We start from the raw sequence: 14,330 nt of genomic DNA, 5'->3' as shown, positions 1-14,330 counted from the left end.
AATGTGGGATTTGTGGTTCCATCCGCCATGTCTTTGTGACGCAGAGTAGGTGAATGGAAGATCTCTGCATGTGTGGTTCCCACCGTGAAGCATGGAGGAGGAGGTGGGATGTGTGGGGGTGCTTTGCTGGTGACACTGTGATTAATTTAGAATTTAAGGCACACTTAACCAACATGGCTACCACAGCATTCTGCAGCTATACGCCATCTCAACATTTATAATTCAACAACCCAAATGTCACCTTTGATTTGATTGTATTTCTTATGAAGGACACGCTGTCGCCTTATTATTTGCAGAACAGTGGGAAGGGGGAATTCCTCATAACACCGAGTTCATGCTAAACGCGTCAGAGTAGGCGGTCCTTGCCTTATAAACACTGCGCATGCGCACCAACTGTCAGTCGAACCACGAACTAGAACTGCTATAGCCACGCGCCCTCTAACGCAAGATTTTTATTTTTTTACGACTTTAAATACAGCTAACTAATGTCGTACACTAAAGTAATACCAGGCCTAGTCAGGGCAAATTCTGACAACATCAAGAGAATATGCTTGTCTCAGGGGAGATTTCGGTCCACGGTCGCATCCAAGCAACGTAAGGAGGTTGAAGGAGGGAAAGAAGAGCAGCAACTTGTTGAGTGCACCGTGGTGAAAGCTGTTCAAGCAGACCTCATCAGCCAAACAAAAAATAACACCGATGCTCAAACACGGAAGATCGCAATCGACTTTGATAATACACACGAAGCGTATAAAAGTAAAGATAACATTGAGCTGCTTAGAAGTCTGTTGGTCTTCAAGCTTTGCACATTCGACTTGCTCGTTGACAAGAACAAGGAGGTAGGGACATTCTTTTGATGAGATTGTTTTTGCTACATTGTGGTTAGTAGTAAATGGTGTGGTTAGTAGAACTATTATACAAGTGATAACATTTCTGACTCAAATAGCCATTATTCAAAAACACGAAACGGCATGTTAACAAGGGTCCAGGGAGTCTCGCAGTGAAAAAGCTCAAATTCACTACTTTCATTCAATTGCGACCCACGTGACTACATAGCGAGCATTACAAGGATGTAGAGAGGCCAAGTACACCTGACTGCACTGTGCAGTTCTGGGTGGGGCTCATTGTGGGCGGAGGCCCACGTTTGACCACACCCACTGGTGTTTTTTTTGTCCATTTGAGGTTTGACAGTCACACACTGAATAGAACACACGTTTGTGCAAGGCGTCGTAAGAAATATATAAAGTGGTACCAGCACATGTAACACTTTGGTTCATGCTATATTTGAGACAAGCTACTGATATTGTTGCAGTGAACAACATACTTGTTATGTATGTCATGTACTGGTAAAATTGTGTTGATAAATGTTATAACTTTGTAATTATATTATTTAATTGAGCATATATATATATATATATATATATATATATATCAGTTACTACCTGCCCTGATTTATAATGCTATTTACTTTCCTCATGAGAATGGAGACCATATAGACATACTGACAAGCTGAATGTGCTTTGTACATTATGTTATACCAGCTCCAGTAAAGAGATCGGGTGACTTCTACGTCATCTTTACTAAAGCACATAGCACATAACACAGTCGCCCTGGGGACTGTTTAAGGGCCTCTGGGTGCTCTTGAGGTGCCACTGGATGCTGATGGTATGTCAAGTGCTTCAGAAACTGTGTTCTGTTGATTATTGTTGCTGTGCAATAGCAGCATTGAAAGTGTGTCACATTTCTACAACTGAAGCCACACTTTATGATTGTGAACTCTGGAAGAGAGGAATAATAGTAAAGTAACATGTTATACAACTTAATTAAATACACTGATGTAACTGAAAAAAACAGGGTAAATCAAAAAACGTGAACGTCAAATATATTCAATAAACAAAGAAATAAATAGTACCTCTGTGCCTCACTGACGCATGACCTTTGATGTGGTTGTTGACTTTTGATGTGGTTGTTCAGCCTTATATGTGCAGAAGGGCGGGTGATGAAGTTGACTGCTGCTGCATTTTTTTATTTTGGGAATCTCGCCCTCCAAAAACACACTGTGTCTCTATACTAGAGGTCGGCCGATTAATTAGGGCAGATTTCAAGTTTCCATAACAATCGGAAATCTGTATTTTTGGGCGGCGATTTTTATTTTATTTTTTATAATTATTTTTATACCTTTTATTTAACTAGGCAAGTCAGTTAAGAACACATTCTTATTTTCAATGATGGCCTAGGAACGGTGGGATAACTGCCTTGTTCAGGGGCAGAACGACAGATTTTCACCTTGTCAGCTCGTGGGATCCAATCTTGCAACCGTACAGTTAACTAGTCCAACGCAATAACGACCTCTCGTTGCACTCCACAAGGAGACTGCCTGTTACGTGAATGCAGTAAGCCAAGGTAAGTTGCTAGCTAGCATTAAACTTATCTTATAAAGAACAATCAATCATAATCACTAGTTAACTACACATGGTTGATGATATTACTAGATATTATCTAGCGTGTCCTGCGTTGCATATAATATGACTGAGCATACAAGTATCTAAGTATCTGACTGAGCGGTGGTAGGCAGAAGCAGGCGCGTAAACATTCATTCAAACAGCACTTTCGTGCATTTTGCCAGCAGCTCTTCATTGTGCATTAAGCATTGGGCTGTTTATGACTTCAAGCCTATCAACTCCCGAGATGAGGCTGGTGTAACCGAAGTGAAATGGCTAGCTAGTTAGCGTGCGCTAATAGCGTTTCAAACGTCACTCGCTCTGAGCCTTCTAGTAGTTGTTCCCCTTGCTCTGCATGGGTAATGCTGCTTCGATGGTGGCTGTTGTCGTTGTGTTGCTGGTTGGAGCCCAGTGAGGAGAGGGACGGAAACTATACTGTTACACTGGCAATACTAAAGTGCCTATTAGAACTTCCAATAGTCAAAGGTTAATGAAATACAAATGGTATAGAGGGAAATAGTCCTATAATTCCTATAATAACAACAACCTAAAACTTCTTACCTGGGAATATTGAAAACTCATGTTAAAAGAAACCACCAGCTTTCATATGTTCTGAGCAAGGAACTGAAAAGTTAGCTTTCTTACATAGCACATATTGCACTTTTACTTTCTTCAACAACACTTTGTTTTTGCATTATTTAAACCAAATTGAACATGTTTCATTATTTACTTAAGGCTAAATTGATTTTATTGATGTATTATATTAAGTTAAAATAAGTGTTCATTCTGTATTGTTGTAATTGTCATTACTACATATAAATAAAAAAATCTGCCGATTAATTGGCATCGGCTTTTTTGGTCCTCCAATAATCGGTATTGGCATTCAAAAATCATAATTGTAGACCTCCACGAGTGTGGTTCATCCTTGGGAGCAATTTCCAAATGCCTGAAAGTACCACGTTCATCTGTACAAAAAATAGTATACAATTATAAACACCATGGGACCACGCAACCGCCATACCGCTTAGGAAGGAGATGTGTTCTGTCTCCTAGAAATGAACATACTTTGGTGCGAAAAGTGCAAATCAATCCTAGAACAACAGCAAATGACCTTGTGAAGATGCTGGAGGTACAAACAGGCACAAAAGTATCTATATCCATAACCTGAAAGGCCGCTCAGCAAGGAAGAAGCCAGACTACGGTTTGCAACTGCACATGGGGACGAAGATGGTACTTTTTGGAGAAATGTCCTCTGCTCTGATGAAACAAAAATAGAACTGTTTGGCCATAATGACCGTTGTTATGTTTGGAGGAAAATGGGGGAGGCTTGCAAGCCGAAGAACACCATCTCAACTGTGAAGCACGGGGGTGGCAGCATCATGTTGCTTTGCTGCAGGAGGGACCGGTGCTCTTCACAAAATAGATGGCATCATGAGGAGGAAAAATTATGTGGATATATTGAAGCAACATCTGAAGACACCAGTCAGGAAATTAAAGCTTGGTCGCAAATGGTTCTTCCAAATGGACAATGACCCCAAGCATACTTCCAAAGTTGTGGCAACATTGCTTAAGGACAGTAAAGTCAAGGTAGTGGAGTGGCCATCACAAAGCGCTGACCTCAATTCTATAGAAAATGTGTGGGCAGAACTGAAAAAGCGTGTGCAATCAAGGAGGCCTACAAACAGACTCGGTTACATCAGCTCTGACAGGGAGGAATGGTCCAATATTCACCCAACTTATTGTGGGAAGCTTGTGGAAGGATACCTGAAACGTTTGACCCAAGTTAAACAATTTAAAGGCAATGCTACCAAATACTAATTGAGTGTATGTCAACTTCTGACCCACTGGGAATGTGATGAAAGAAATAAAAAAGCTGAAATAAATTATTATAATTATTATTTTGACATTTAACATTATTAAAATAAAGTGGTGATCCCAACTGACCCAAGACAGGGTATTTTTACTAGGATTAATTGTTAGTACTTCTGAAAATCTTGTCATCCAGAGTCACATATGTATTTTCCAAGCTATAGCTCACAATATTTTAACATACAGCAGGTTTTTAAAGGACCAAAGACTTTGATCTGTTTCGTGTCTTCATTTTTGACATGGGAAAAAATATTGCAATACTGGTATCGTCACAGCCCTACAAATTTTAAGGAACACTACTCGAGCTAGGGAGTTGTGGGTCTAACTCAGTTGATTATTTGCTCTGTCTCAGTTGATGGACCTCAGCAAGAAAGTGTTTGGCAAGCGGCTGTTTGAGAGGCTGATGAAGATGACGTTCTACGGGCAGTTTGTAGCTGGGGAGGACCATAACTCCATCAAGCCTCTGATCCATAAGAACCAGGCCTTTGGCGTGGGGTCAGTCCTGGATTACAGTGTGGAGGAGGACCTGACGCAAGAGGAGGCAGAGAAGAAGGAGATGGAGTAAGTAGTCTCTGTCATCCCTAGTCTATATCTCACAAACCCGGCCTCTATAACTCTAATAAAGGATATAGGGCTCCACACTTCAAACACAAGCTTCAACATTTTCTAGTTTCATACGTTATTGATTAGGAATCATTGATTTATTTATAGCTATGTGCTATGGAGTGAGATGCCTATATTGCTACCTCAGTGGCCACTATGTAAACATGTTATGCAATTGACCTACGGCAAAATGCCACTGTCAAAATCACCCTATCTGATCCAATACTATTTGGCAAGGTTACGGCATACAGTTCCATATGTTGTACTTTTCTCTGATTTTACTGTAGGTTCTCCCTGCTATGTCTGTCTTTCTCCCTTTGAAACCCACAGCCTTACACATGTCATATTCAATAAAACCAGTGTTTACAACGTCCCACCATAAAACATTTTTCTTGCGTCACTTTCAGTATCTGACGTTGCCCGGCAATACTCAGACACTATTGGTCAGTTCAGACATACCCCTCTCGCCAGATTTGTTGCGCTTAAAGGAGCACATTTATTCCAGTCCCTTTTGAGAATGCAGTCACATGAGGTGGATTGAAACAAGCCAGCCTTGTTGGGTAACTTGACGCAGCCTTTCAAAGGAAGCCCAGAGAGTGTTATGTGATGTGTTTTGGAAAGCAGCCCTCTCCTGTTTGGTCAGGGATTTTCTTAGACGGGCTATGCACACATTCAAGCTGAACTAACAATCGGAATACTGAAGCGGACCCACTGAATGGTTCCAATTAAAGTGTACATTTGAGGAAGGGGCTTGAGTCCAGCAGAAATACATTCAATGTTAACAAATGTTATATGTTGTGTTACAGAAAGATTCAGTGATGCATACCATTTATGCATGCATAGCGTGCATTTCGTCATTAAAAACATGGTGCAGAACACATGTTGTGAACAAAATCCTGCTTTCTCCATCAACTCAACCAGAAGGAAATGTCCATATATGACAGTATTGGGGTCTACAAATCATTGCAAGTTATCGAACAGCCTAGAGAAGGCTGTTTACTAGGTGGCTCAGTATTTTGGGTTACCCATCAACCAGCTGCCTCCCTCTCCATCTCCCCTGGTTTCTGATGTGAAATACTGATTAGGGAAGGAGTTGCTGCATAGCAATGTCTCAGCAACAGGTCAAAGGTGAGCCAGGGGGTGGGGTGGTGGATGGGAATAACAGTGAATGGGTTAGTGATACCATCAAAGACAAACTTGGTAACGTTCTGGCCTTACCTCATAATTGCTGTCGAACTCTTCACACGAGGAGACTAATCTGCACCTTTAGAGCCAAACTTCATGGATGGAATAACGCAAAACATCCTCTCCTCTCGTGTTAATAATTGGATGTACCAGGGTGAAGGATGACTCATATTCACTGGAATTGTTCAGACAAGTAAGGCTTTAACACCCCCTTAACGTGATGATGGTCCGTCCGTACAGGATCAACCTTTTGTGAATTAATCATTGTGGGAGTGTACAAGAGTTCCGGTCAACCTTTTCTTTTTATTAACGTTGGCAAAGGACATGCTTTGAGTTTCAAATGTAAAATTTCCATTGAGATTGTAGAATTCAGCCTGTGCAATTATTTATCCCCAGATAACATTTACCGTAGTGATGTTGCAAAAAATAGATAGCTACATATCACACTAGTTTTTGGGGACAATATTATATACACTGAGTATACAAAACATTTTTCCATGACATAGACTAACCAGGTGAATCCAGCTGAAAGCTAAATCAAATCAAATCTATGATCCCTTATTGATGTCACTTGTTAAATCCACTTCAATCAGTGTACATGAAGGGGAGGAGACAGGTTAAAGAAGGATTTTTAAGCCTTGAGACAATTCAGACATGGATTGTGTATTGGTGCCTTTCAGAGGGTGATTGGGCAAGACAAAAGATTTAAGTACCTTTGAACAGGATTTGGTAGTAGGTGCCCTGACAAATTGAGGCTCTTCTGGGGTCAAAGGAGGTGTAACTCAATATTAGGAAGGTGTTCCTAATGTTTTGTATACTCAGTGTAGATATTTGACTCCCAAGTATCGATTGTGGAAAAATAAATAATACAAATAACATGTTTTACTGTAGGTAGAGCTTGTCGGATCTACTTGCGCCAAAACTCCAATATTTTTCATCCTATAGCTTGTTCTCCATCTTCTTTTTAAACAGTGAGCCTACATTTTTTCTGCACTTTAATTTCCCTGACTGATCAAAACCTGTTTTCTCATTGCTCTTTCTTGTTCCCCTGCAGCAGACATATAGTGAGCAATATGCTTGGGACAGCAAATCACGGTATCGAATGGCAATACATATAGAATCTTGAGAATCGCAATACATATTGTATCGGCACCTAAAGTATCGCGATCGTATCGTGAGGTCCCTGGCAATTCCCAGCCCTAATAACATTGAGCGACGCAGCCACTGAGACAACAAATAGCTCAAGGAGATCAATTCAGTAATGTGCTAATGAGAGCTCAATATCCTTCATTTTATTCAAGCTTGGGTTTTAGAGTGGTGGATCTAGACTGGATTAATGTGCCATGTGTGATGCACTGAGGTTTTGAAACAGCCCCCCTTGTGACTCACAGTCAGCACTCTGTTATCAGAAGTCCATAACAGCACGAGATCAAATAGCAGGACATTTGTACTTCTACCTAACGCTAGGCCCCCTGTGCTGCCATGCGTACCGTTTATAGCACAGTCAACATATTGGCACACACACTGGATAGGTTGTAAAACGCCGTGCTCAAACTGATATTAACAGCTCCTGCATGGGGAGCCTGTCACAAGATGTGATAATCTTTAGCACATGACCTTGAGTTGTGAAATTCTAACTCCTAATGCATTTGAAAACCTCATCTTACACCTTATCTACGTACTTCAACGTGATGTCCAACATCTTATATGGTACTAAACACCTGAACACATTTACAGTTATCATTTGCTGTTATAGTAGCGGTGGCAGACCGACATTGATATTAGACCTAATAGTGTTAATTTGATGTTTCATCTGTTTCAGCTCCTGTGTGTCTGAAGCTGAGAAAGAAAGTCCAGGTGTGTATTTGCTGGCGGAATGTCAAAAGTTGTCATTTACAGTACTTTATGATGGACTTGTTTTTAATGTGTACTTAATTTGTTGCCGCGCCAGCTGGAGAACACTTTGTAATGCAGGAACATGACTACAGTAAATGTTACTACTTGACAGACTTTTATTTATTTCTGGTGCATCAAGCAATCTGGTTGGTGGATGTGGGGGGAGTGAAAGCAGCGGGGGTCACGTTGCCAAAATGTCTGTTACCTCAGCCGTGTGTCTGAATGCTAACTTCCTGGGTCTATGCCAGCGGTCATTTTAAGGGTTGATATACGACTCTTATAGCAGGTGACATGAGAGTTTGCATGGTTGAGGCAAGTGGTTTCATCTGGATTTACTCTGGAGGCTAGGAGAGGGGTTAAAAAGGGCAGATATGCATGTTAAATTAGGGAGAAACTGAAACCCTGGTTCATGTCATGTGTTGCATGTTTTGGGGCCCTGGATTTAAATGTATGTAACTCTCCCCCCCCATGTATTTTTTTTCTGAGTGGCACTAGATATCTAAACATCTATTTTCTTTGACTTCTTTTGACGAATTGTCCACATTTCCAAAAATGGGATGGTATGCATATGAGTCAGTGAAAAGAAGCACAGTCCTGCTCATGCATGTGTTTATGCTGATATATGCTAAGACTGATGTCACTGTTGCCACACGTTCTAAAGAAAAAGATCTTCAGGTATCTGTGCCAAATTAGAACCGCGGTAGATGATTTAGGCGACGGTGGTGTGGGTCATTCCTATTGACACTAGGCTACTCCTGTCCTTTTCTCCCAGTGGCCGGTGTGGCTAGTCTAGAAGAAAGTCTGGTCGCCTAGATAGACGTCTCATGTTGTCTTCTGACTGTAGGCGTTGACCACCGTGAGAAGAAGTACAAGGCCCACCGTCAGTTTGGGGACCGTCGTGGGGGCGTGGTCAGTGCCAGGACCTACTTCTATGCTGACGAGGCCAAGTGTGACGCCCAGATGGAGACCTTCCTGAACTGCATCAAAGCGTCAGGCGAGCACACAATAAAAATGCAGTGACTGCATCAATTCATGCCATTTTTCTAAACGTCTTTGAAAGGTCAACCTAACAATCCTTGAAAGGTCAAACTCATTGCAGACTCTTTGCAGATGTTCTTCTATCATGCTTAATATGATTCTTATGATCTGTTTATCAATGGTGTTGTTGCAGCACTAAATATTATGTTGCTGCACTAAATATTATGTTGTATCTTCATTATTCCTCTCAGGGGGGGCCTCTGTAGATGGATTTTCTGCCGTTAAGATGACTGCCCTGGGCCGCCCACAGTTTCTGGTGTGTAAGGCACTGGCTGTTAGACGCCCCTTTTTAGCCCTTGATTTAACATTGGCAGTGATCGTGACAGTCCAGATTTATTTGTATAAAATGGTGCCCTTTCTGCTTCTCCCCTTTCCAGCTCCAGTTCTCAGAGGTGCTGGTGAAATGGAGGAGGTTCTTCAACCTCCTAGCAGCACAGCAGGGGAAGTCTGGCATGGATGCACTGGAGCAGAAACTGGAACTGGAACAGCTGAAGGTGCGTATCGCCTGGAGCAACACTCAAAGTAGAGATGTGACTGAGGTCAAGCAGATTCCCAGCTTAAAAAGCAGATTCCCAGCTACTGAAAAGACTCCCTAGCGCTAACAGACTTTATTTCTGTGACAGCCTGTATGGTTTCTTTGAGACAAAAACACCTGTGGGGGAGAAAATGCTAGTAATTCCTTCTATCCTCAATGTTTCATCAGTATTAGGCTAGTTATTGAAATGATTTAAACAATGTTGTTTCCCGTAGGAGAGTTTGACTAAGCTGGGTGTTGGAAATAAAGACGACATTGAGAACTGGTTTACTGGAGAGAAACTGGGCTCATCAGGGTAAGAGGTTAAACTCACCTGGAATGCATGATGAGCACAAAGTCTATCTACTATGCAATGGAAAGGATGTGTGTATAGGACTGGACTTGACTTTGGATCTGCCATTTTCATCATGTTCTCCAGAACAATAGACCTCCTGGACTGGAATAGCTTGATCAACGACAGAACAAAGATCTCAAACTTGCTCGTCATTCCCAACGTTGAGGTGAGCTAGCCACATATTACACATTTACATACATATCCTTACAATATTTAACATGCAGCCATACTATCCACCTGAATTTGGTTGTACACAGAAACTCGAAGCACAAGTCCATCCATCCATGCAAAGTGTACATACATTAATGCATTTTGTAGTTCAAGTCAAAGTTTACTCTTAATGAAATGTGCATTTCCGCTGGTCTTCTAGAATGGTCAGCTGGAGCCTCTGTTGAGGAAGTTCACTGTTGAAGAGGAGAAACAGATGAAGAGGATGCTGCAGAGAGTGGATGTTCTGGCCAAGGTAAGGCGATTCTAGAGTTCAGTATAGGGCACTGTTGCCAAACATGGTTTTACAATTCAACAGTTGGTTAACGACAGTATATTGACCCAGCTGTTCACATATGAATTGGATCATGGGATGCAGTTAATCTCACATTTTACGAGAAACCTCAGTGAGCAGGCCAGGCCGTACGTTAGTTTATTGGAAATAAACCTTTTGTCAATAGTTTTGTTTGTCAGATTTACTAACTTCAAAAAAGAATAACGCAACTTCAGAAATGTCGTCATTGTTGGGAAAGGTTTCAGCCCCCTCTGTTTGAATTATAATTGCCCTCCTCCAATAGGAGCAAGAGTCTACTTCTATGACGTGTTGTATCCAGAGTCTGTTTGCTCTGAAGTGAGTCTCTATAGATAAAAGTATTAGCTTGGTCCATAGATGTTACGCTATCATGGCTGTACTAAAGGCAACAGTAGATGGCAGTGGCCAAGTGCCTCCAAATGCTCAGCAACAGAAAAGAAGGCATAACATGACCACTGAAATGTTTCAAGTGATCCAGACAAATGGCTTCACTTTTGTGTTGAAGTAAAGCACCATTTGTATCCCAGAAGGTACCTAGGGTTAAAGCTGACTATCAGCGGAGGTTAACACAAGGCTGTTGTTGCTTTTCAAATCCCAGCATGCAGTAGACAATGGGGTGAGGCTGATGGTGGACGCTGAGCAGACATACTTTCAGCCGGCCATCAGCAGACTGACCCTGGAGATGCAGAGGATCTTCAACAGAGAGAAGCCCATCATCTTTAACACCTACCAGTGCTATCTCAAGGTGAGTCCTTGACACCGTCCTCAACAACCCCCCGTCTCTGGTTGTTGTTCATCTTCATGTAGGAACATGTTCCTTGCATTTTGTCAAACTCGGGACTGTTGGGACTACATGTACAATCTCATAGATTATGTAGCGTCGGGAGGCCATCTGTCTGTGTATGGACTTGTCATGTCCCTAGGAATAGAGGAAAACAGATTTCACAACCCCTTTCATAGTTAACCCATAAAAGCCTTCCATATTTAACCTATAAAAGACCAACCTACTATATAAACCTGCTATATCCATGTTTATGCTGCATCTTTGTAGTTTTATGATAAGGTGTGTACACATAAATCTGATATGAACATATTAAACAAAAATAACATGACTGTGTTCCTCATTTACCCTTTATAAGAGATGTAATGGACACTCGGGTGATTTGTGTTATATAGCGTTATATAATTGTGTGACCTATTATGACTTCTACAGGAAGCGTATGACAATGTGTCTGTGGACGTGGAGCTGTCCCGGCGTGAGGGCTGGTACTTTGGGGCCAAGCTGGTTCGCGGCGCCTACATGTACCAGGAGAGGAGCAGAGCGGAGGAAATCGGTTATGAGGACCCCATCAACCCAGATTACGAGGCCACCAATAGAATGTACCACAAGTAAGGCCCATAAATGTGCTCCGGTGTGAAGTTGCCCTTAGGTACAGATCTAGGATCAGCTTCCCACCCCCGATTTGAACCTTAACCATTAGTGTGGAAAATGCTAAACTGACCTAAGATCAACTTCACCCTACTCCCAGTGGTGTTCTGTGTGACTTTAGTTACTTGGTATTTACTTGTTTGAATAGGGATATGCATTATGTGATGAAGTCATTATATCAGATCACTGGATTAGCTGAAGTTCATTGTCTCTTCCCTGATCCTCTGAAGGTGTTTAGAGTTTGTGTTGGAGGAGATCGACCACAACAGAAAGGCTAACGTCATGGTGGCGTCACACAACGAGGACACTGTCAAATTCACCCTGGGAAAGTAAGGCCAGCCTCTGGGCTTTATTCAATCAAGAGGCAGTTAGACTCGTTTAGGGTAGGATGTGCATCAGCTAGTGAATTCGTACATACATGTTACACAAAACACCAAAACAATAGTGACACAACTTCATAGAAAGCAAATGTATTATATAAATGCTTATGTCAGTGAGGTGATGTTTATTATTGAGCAGTGTTATGTTTTTGAATATTTGCAACCCGTCTGTTGTTTTGGCAGGATGAACGAGATGGGTCTGTCCCCCACTGAGAAAAAGGTCTATTTTGGACAGCTGCTCGGCATGTGTGACCAGATAAGCTTCCCTCTAGGTACAATAATATCAACCCGGTACTGTAGATTGTTGCTGTATAGTCAATGGGTTTATTGGAGATTAAGATGTATTGATTGGCATTTTGGTTAGGAATCTTCTGAGAGAAATCTTCAGAGAGTTCTTGAAGGCAAGCCTCCTTTAGGCCTCCATACCACAGACTCAACTATAGATGACTGCGACACAAACAACGTCAGGATCTCACTCAGTCACCTTATACCATACCATAGTTCTCCTTACACATTTGGTTGTTATATATAATATTGCTTTCTATTGTTTTGCAAAATTAGTTTAGAAACTAAAACGTTTAGACAAAAATAACTGTTTTTTGTGCTCGGGTGAAACATATTGCCTGTTGTTGTAGCTTCTCCAGTCACGTAACATGTTTCACACTCCCTCTCCGTCTCTGAGAATAGGCCAGGCTGGATTCCCAGTGTACAAGTACGTCCCCTACGGCCCAGTCAACGAGGTCATCCCCTACCTGTCACGCCGTGCCCTGGAGAACAGGGGCTTCATGAAGGGTTCCCAGAGGGAGCGCAGCCTGCTGTGGAAGGAGCTCAAACGCAGGCTGCTCAACGGACAGATCCTCTACAAGCCTGTGTACTGACTGAGCTGACTGACTGGCACACCAGCACTCTGCCCCTTTTTAAAACATTCCAGTGTCTTAACTGAACCTGCCCTGGTCACAATGGAGGAACCTGAACTGCCACTTAATTGGAATTTTCACATAGTCATGCACTGATGTCAATGGGAGACTAAAGTGAAAATTTGACTTCCAGTAAGTGGAAGTTAGGGTTTACCCCTGTGGCTTTAGAATGTACTGTAGGTAGGTGTGTCTAGTACTGAGATATGATCCTAATGCCAAGTGACCCTCTACCTTCCTTTTGCTCTATTTATTGCTGTTGAAAGTGTCCTTATTATATACCATGATCCTTATCCACTGCTTTTGTCATGGTTTAGTGGCTTACAGTGGCTATCAAAAGTATTCACCCCCTTGGCATTTTTCCTATTTTGTTGCCTTATAACCTGGAATTAAAATAGATTTTTTTTTTTTTTGGGGGGGGGTTGTATCATTTGATTTACACAACATGCCTACCACTTTGAAGATGCAACTTTTTTTTTCTTGTGAAACAAACCAGAAATATAACCAAAAATATAACTATTCACCCCCCCCAAGTCAATACTTTTTAGAGACACCTTTTGCAGCAATTAGAGTTGGAAGTCTCTTGGGGTATGTCTCTATAAGCTTATAAGCTTGCCACATCTAGCCACTGGGATTTTTGCCCATTCTTCAAGGCAAAACTGCTCCAGCTCCTTCAAGTTGGATGGGTTCCGCTGGTGTACAGCAATCTTTAAGTTATACCACAGGTTCTCAATTGGCTTGAGGTCTGGGCTTTGACTAGGCCATTCATGACATTTAAATGTTTCCCTTTAAACCACTCAAGTGTTGCTTTATCGGTATGCTTAGGGTCATTGGGGGCGGCAGGGTAGCCTAGTGGTTAGAGCGTTGGACTAGTAACTAGAGCATTGGACTAGTAAGAAGGTTGCAAGTTCAAACCCCCGAGCTGACAAGGTACAAATCTGCCGTTCTGCCCCTGAACAGGCAGTTAACCCACTGTTCCTAGGCCGTCATTGAAAATAATAATTTGTTCTTAACTGACTTGGCTAGTTAAATAAAGGTAAAATAAAAACAAATTGTCCTGCTGGAAGGTGAACCTCTGTCCCAGTCTCAAATATCTTGAAGACTGAAACAGGTTTCCCTTAAGAATTTCCCTGTATTTAGCGCCATCCATTCTTCAATTCTGACCAGTTTCCCATTCCTGCTGATGGAG

At 41.9% G+C, this 14,330-nt stretch overlaps 1 protein-coding gene across 1 annotated transcript; it reads left to right on the top strand.

Annotated features, from left to right (window-relative positions):
- Positions 1–382: 382 nt before the first annotated feature.
- Positions 383–13,566, top strand: LOC112219471 (proline dehydrogenase 1, mitochondrial). The gene is made up of 14 exons (XM_024380739.2): positions 383–836; positions 4,660–4,868; positions 7,918–7,952; positions 8,836–8,985; positions 9,221–9,285; positions 9,407–9,523; positions 9,780–9,859; positions 9,983–10,064; positions 10,269–10,361; positions 11,017–11,163; positions 11,632–11,807; positions 12,078–12,176; positions 12,411–12,499; positions 12,915–13,566. Exons 1-14 carry the CDS (start codon positions 486–488, stop codon positions 13,103–13,105), a joined length of 1,884 nt encoding a protein of 627 aa, XP_024236507.1. The 5' UTR covers positions 383–485; the 3' UTR covers positions 13,106–13,566.
- Positions 13,567–14,330: the final 764 nt, after the last annotated feature.

The sequence above is a fragment of the Oncorhynchus tshawytscha genome, linkage group LG20 (genome assembly GCF_018296145.1).
Source record: "Oncorhynchus tshawytscha isolate Ot180627B linkage group LG20, Otsh_v2.0, whole genome shotgun sequence".
In the NCBI taxonomy this organism is placed as follows: domain Eukaryota; kingdom Metazoa; phylum Chordata; class Actinopteri; order Salmoniformes; family Salmonidae; genus Oncorhynchus; species Oncorhynchus tshawytscha.
The sequence above is the reverse complement of the archived record's forward strand: the minus strand, read 5'-3'. Positions and strand labels throughout refer to the sequence as shown.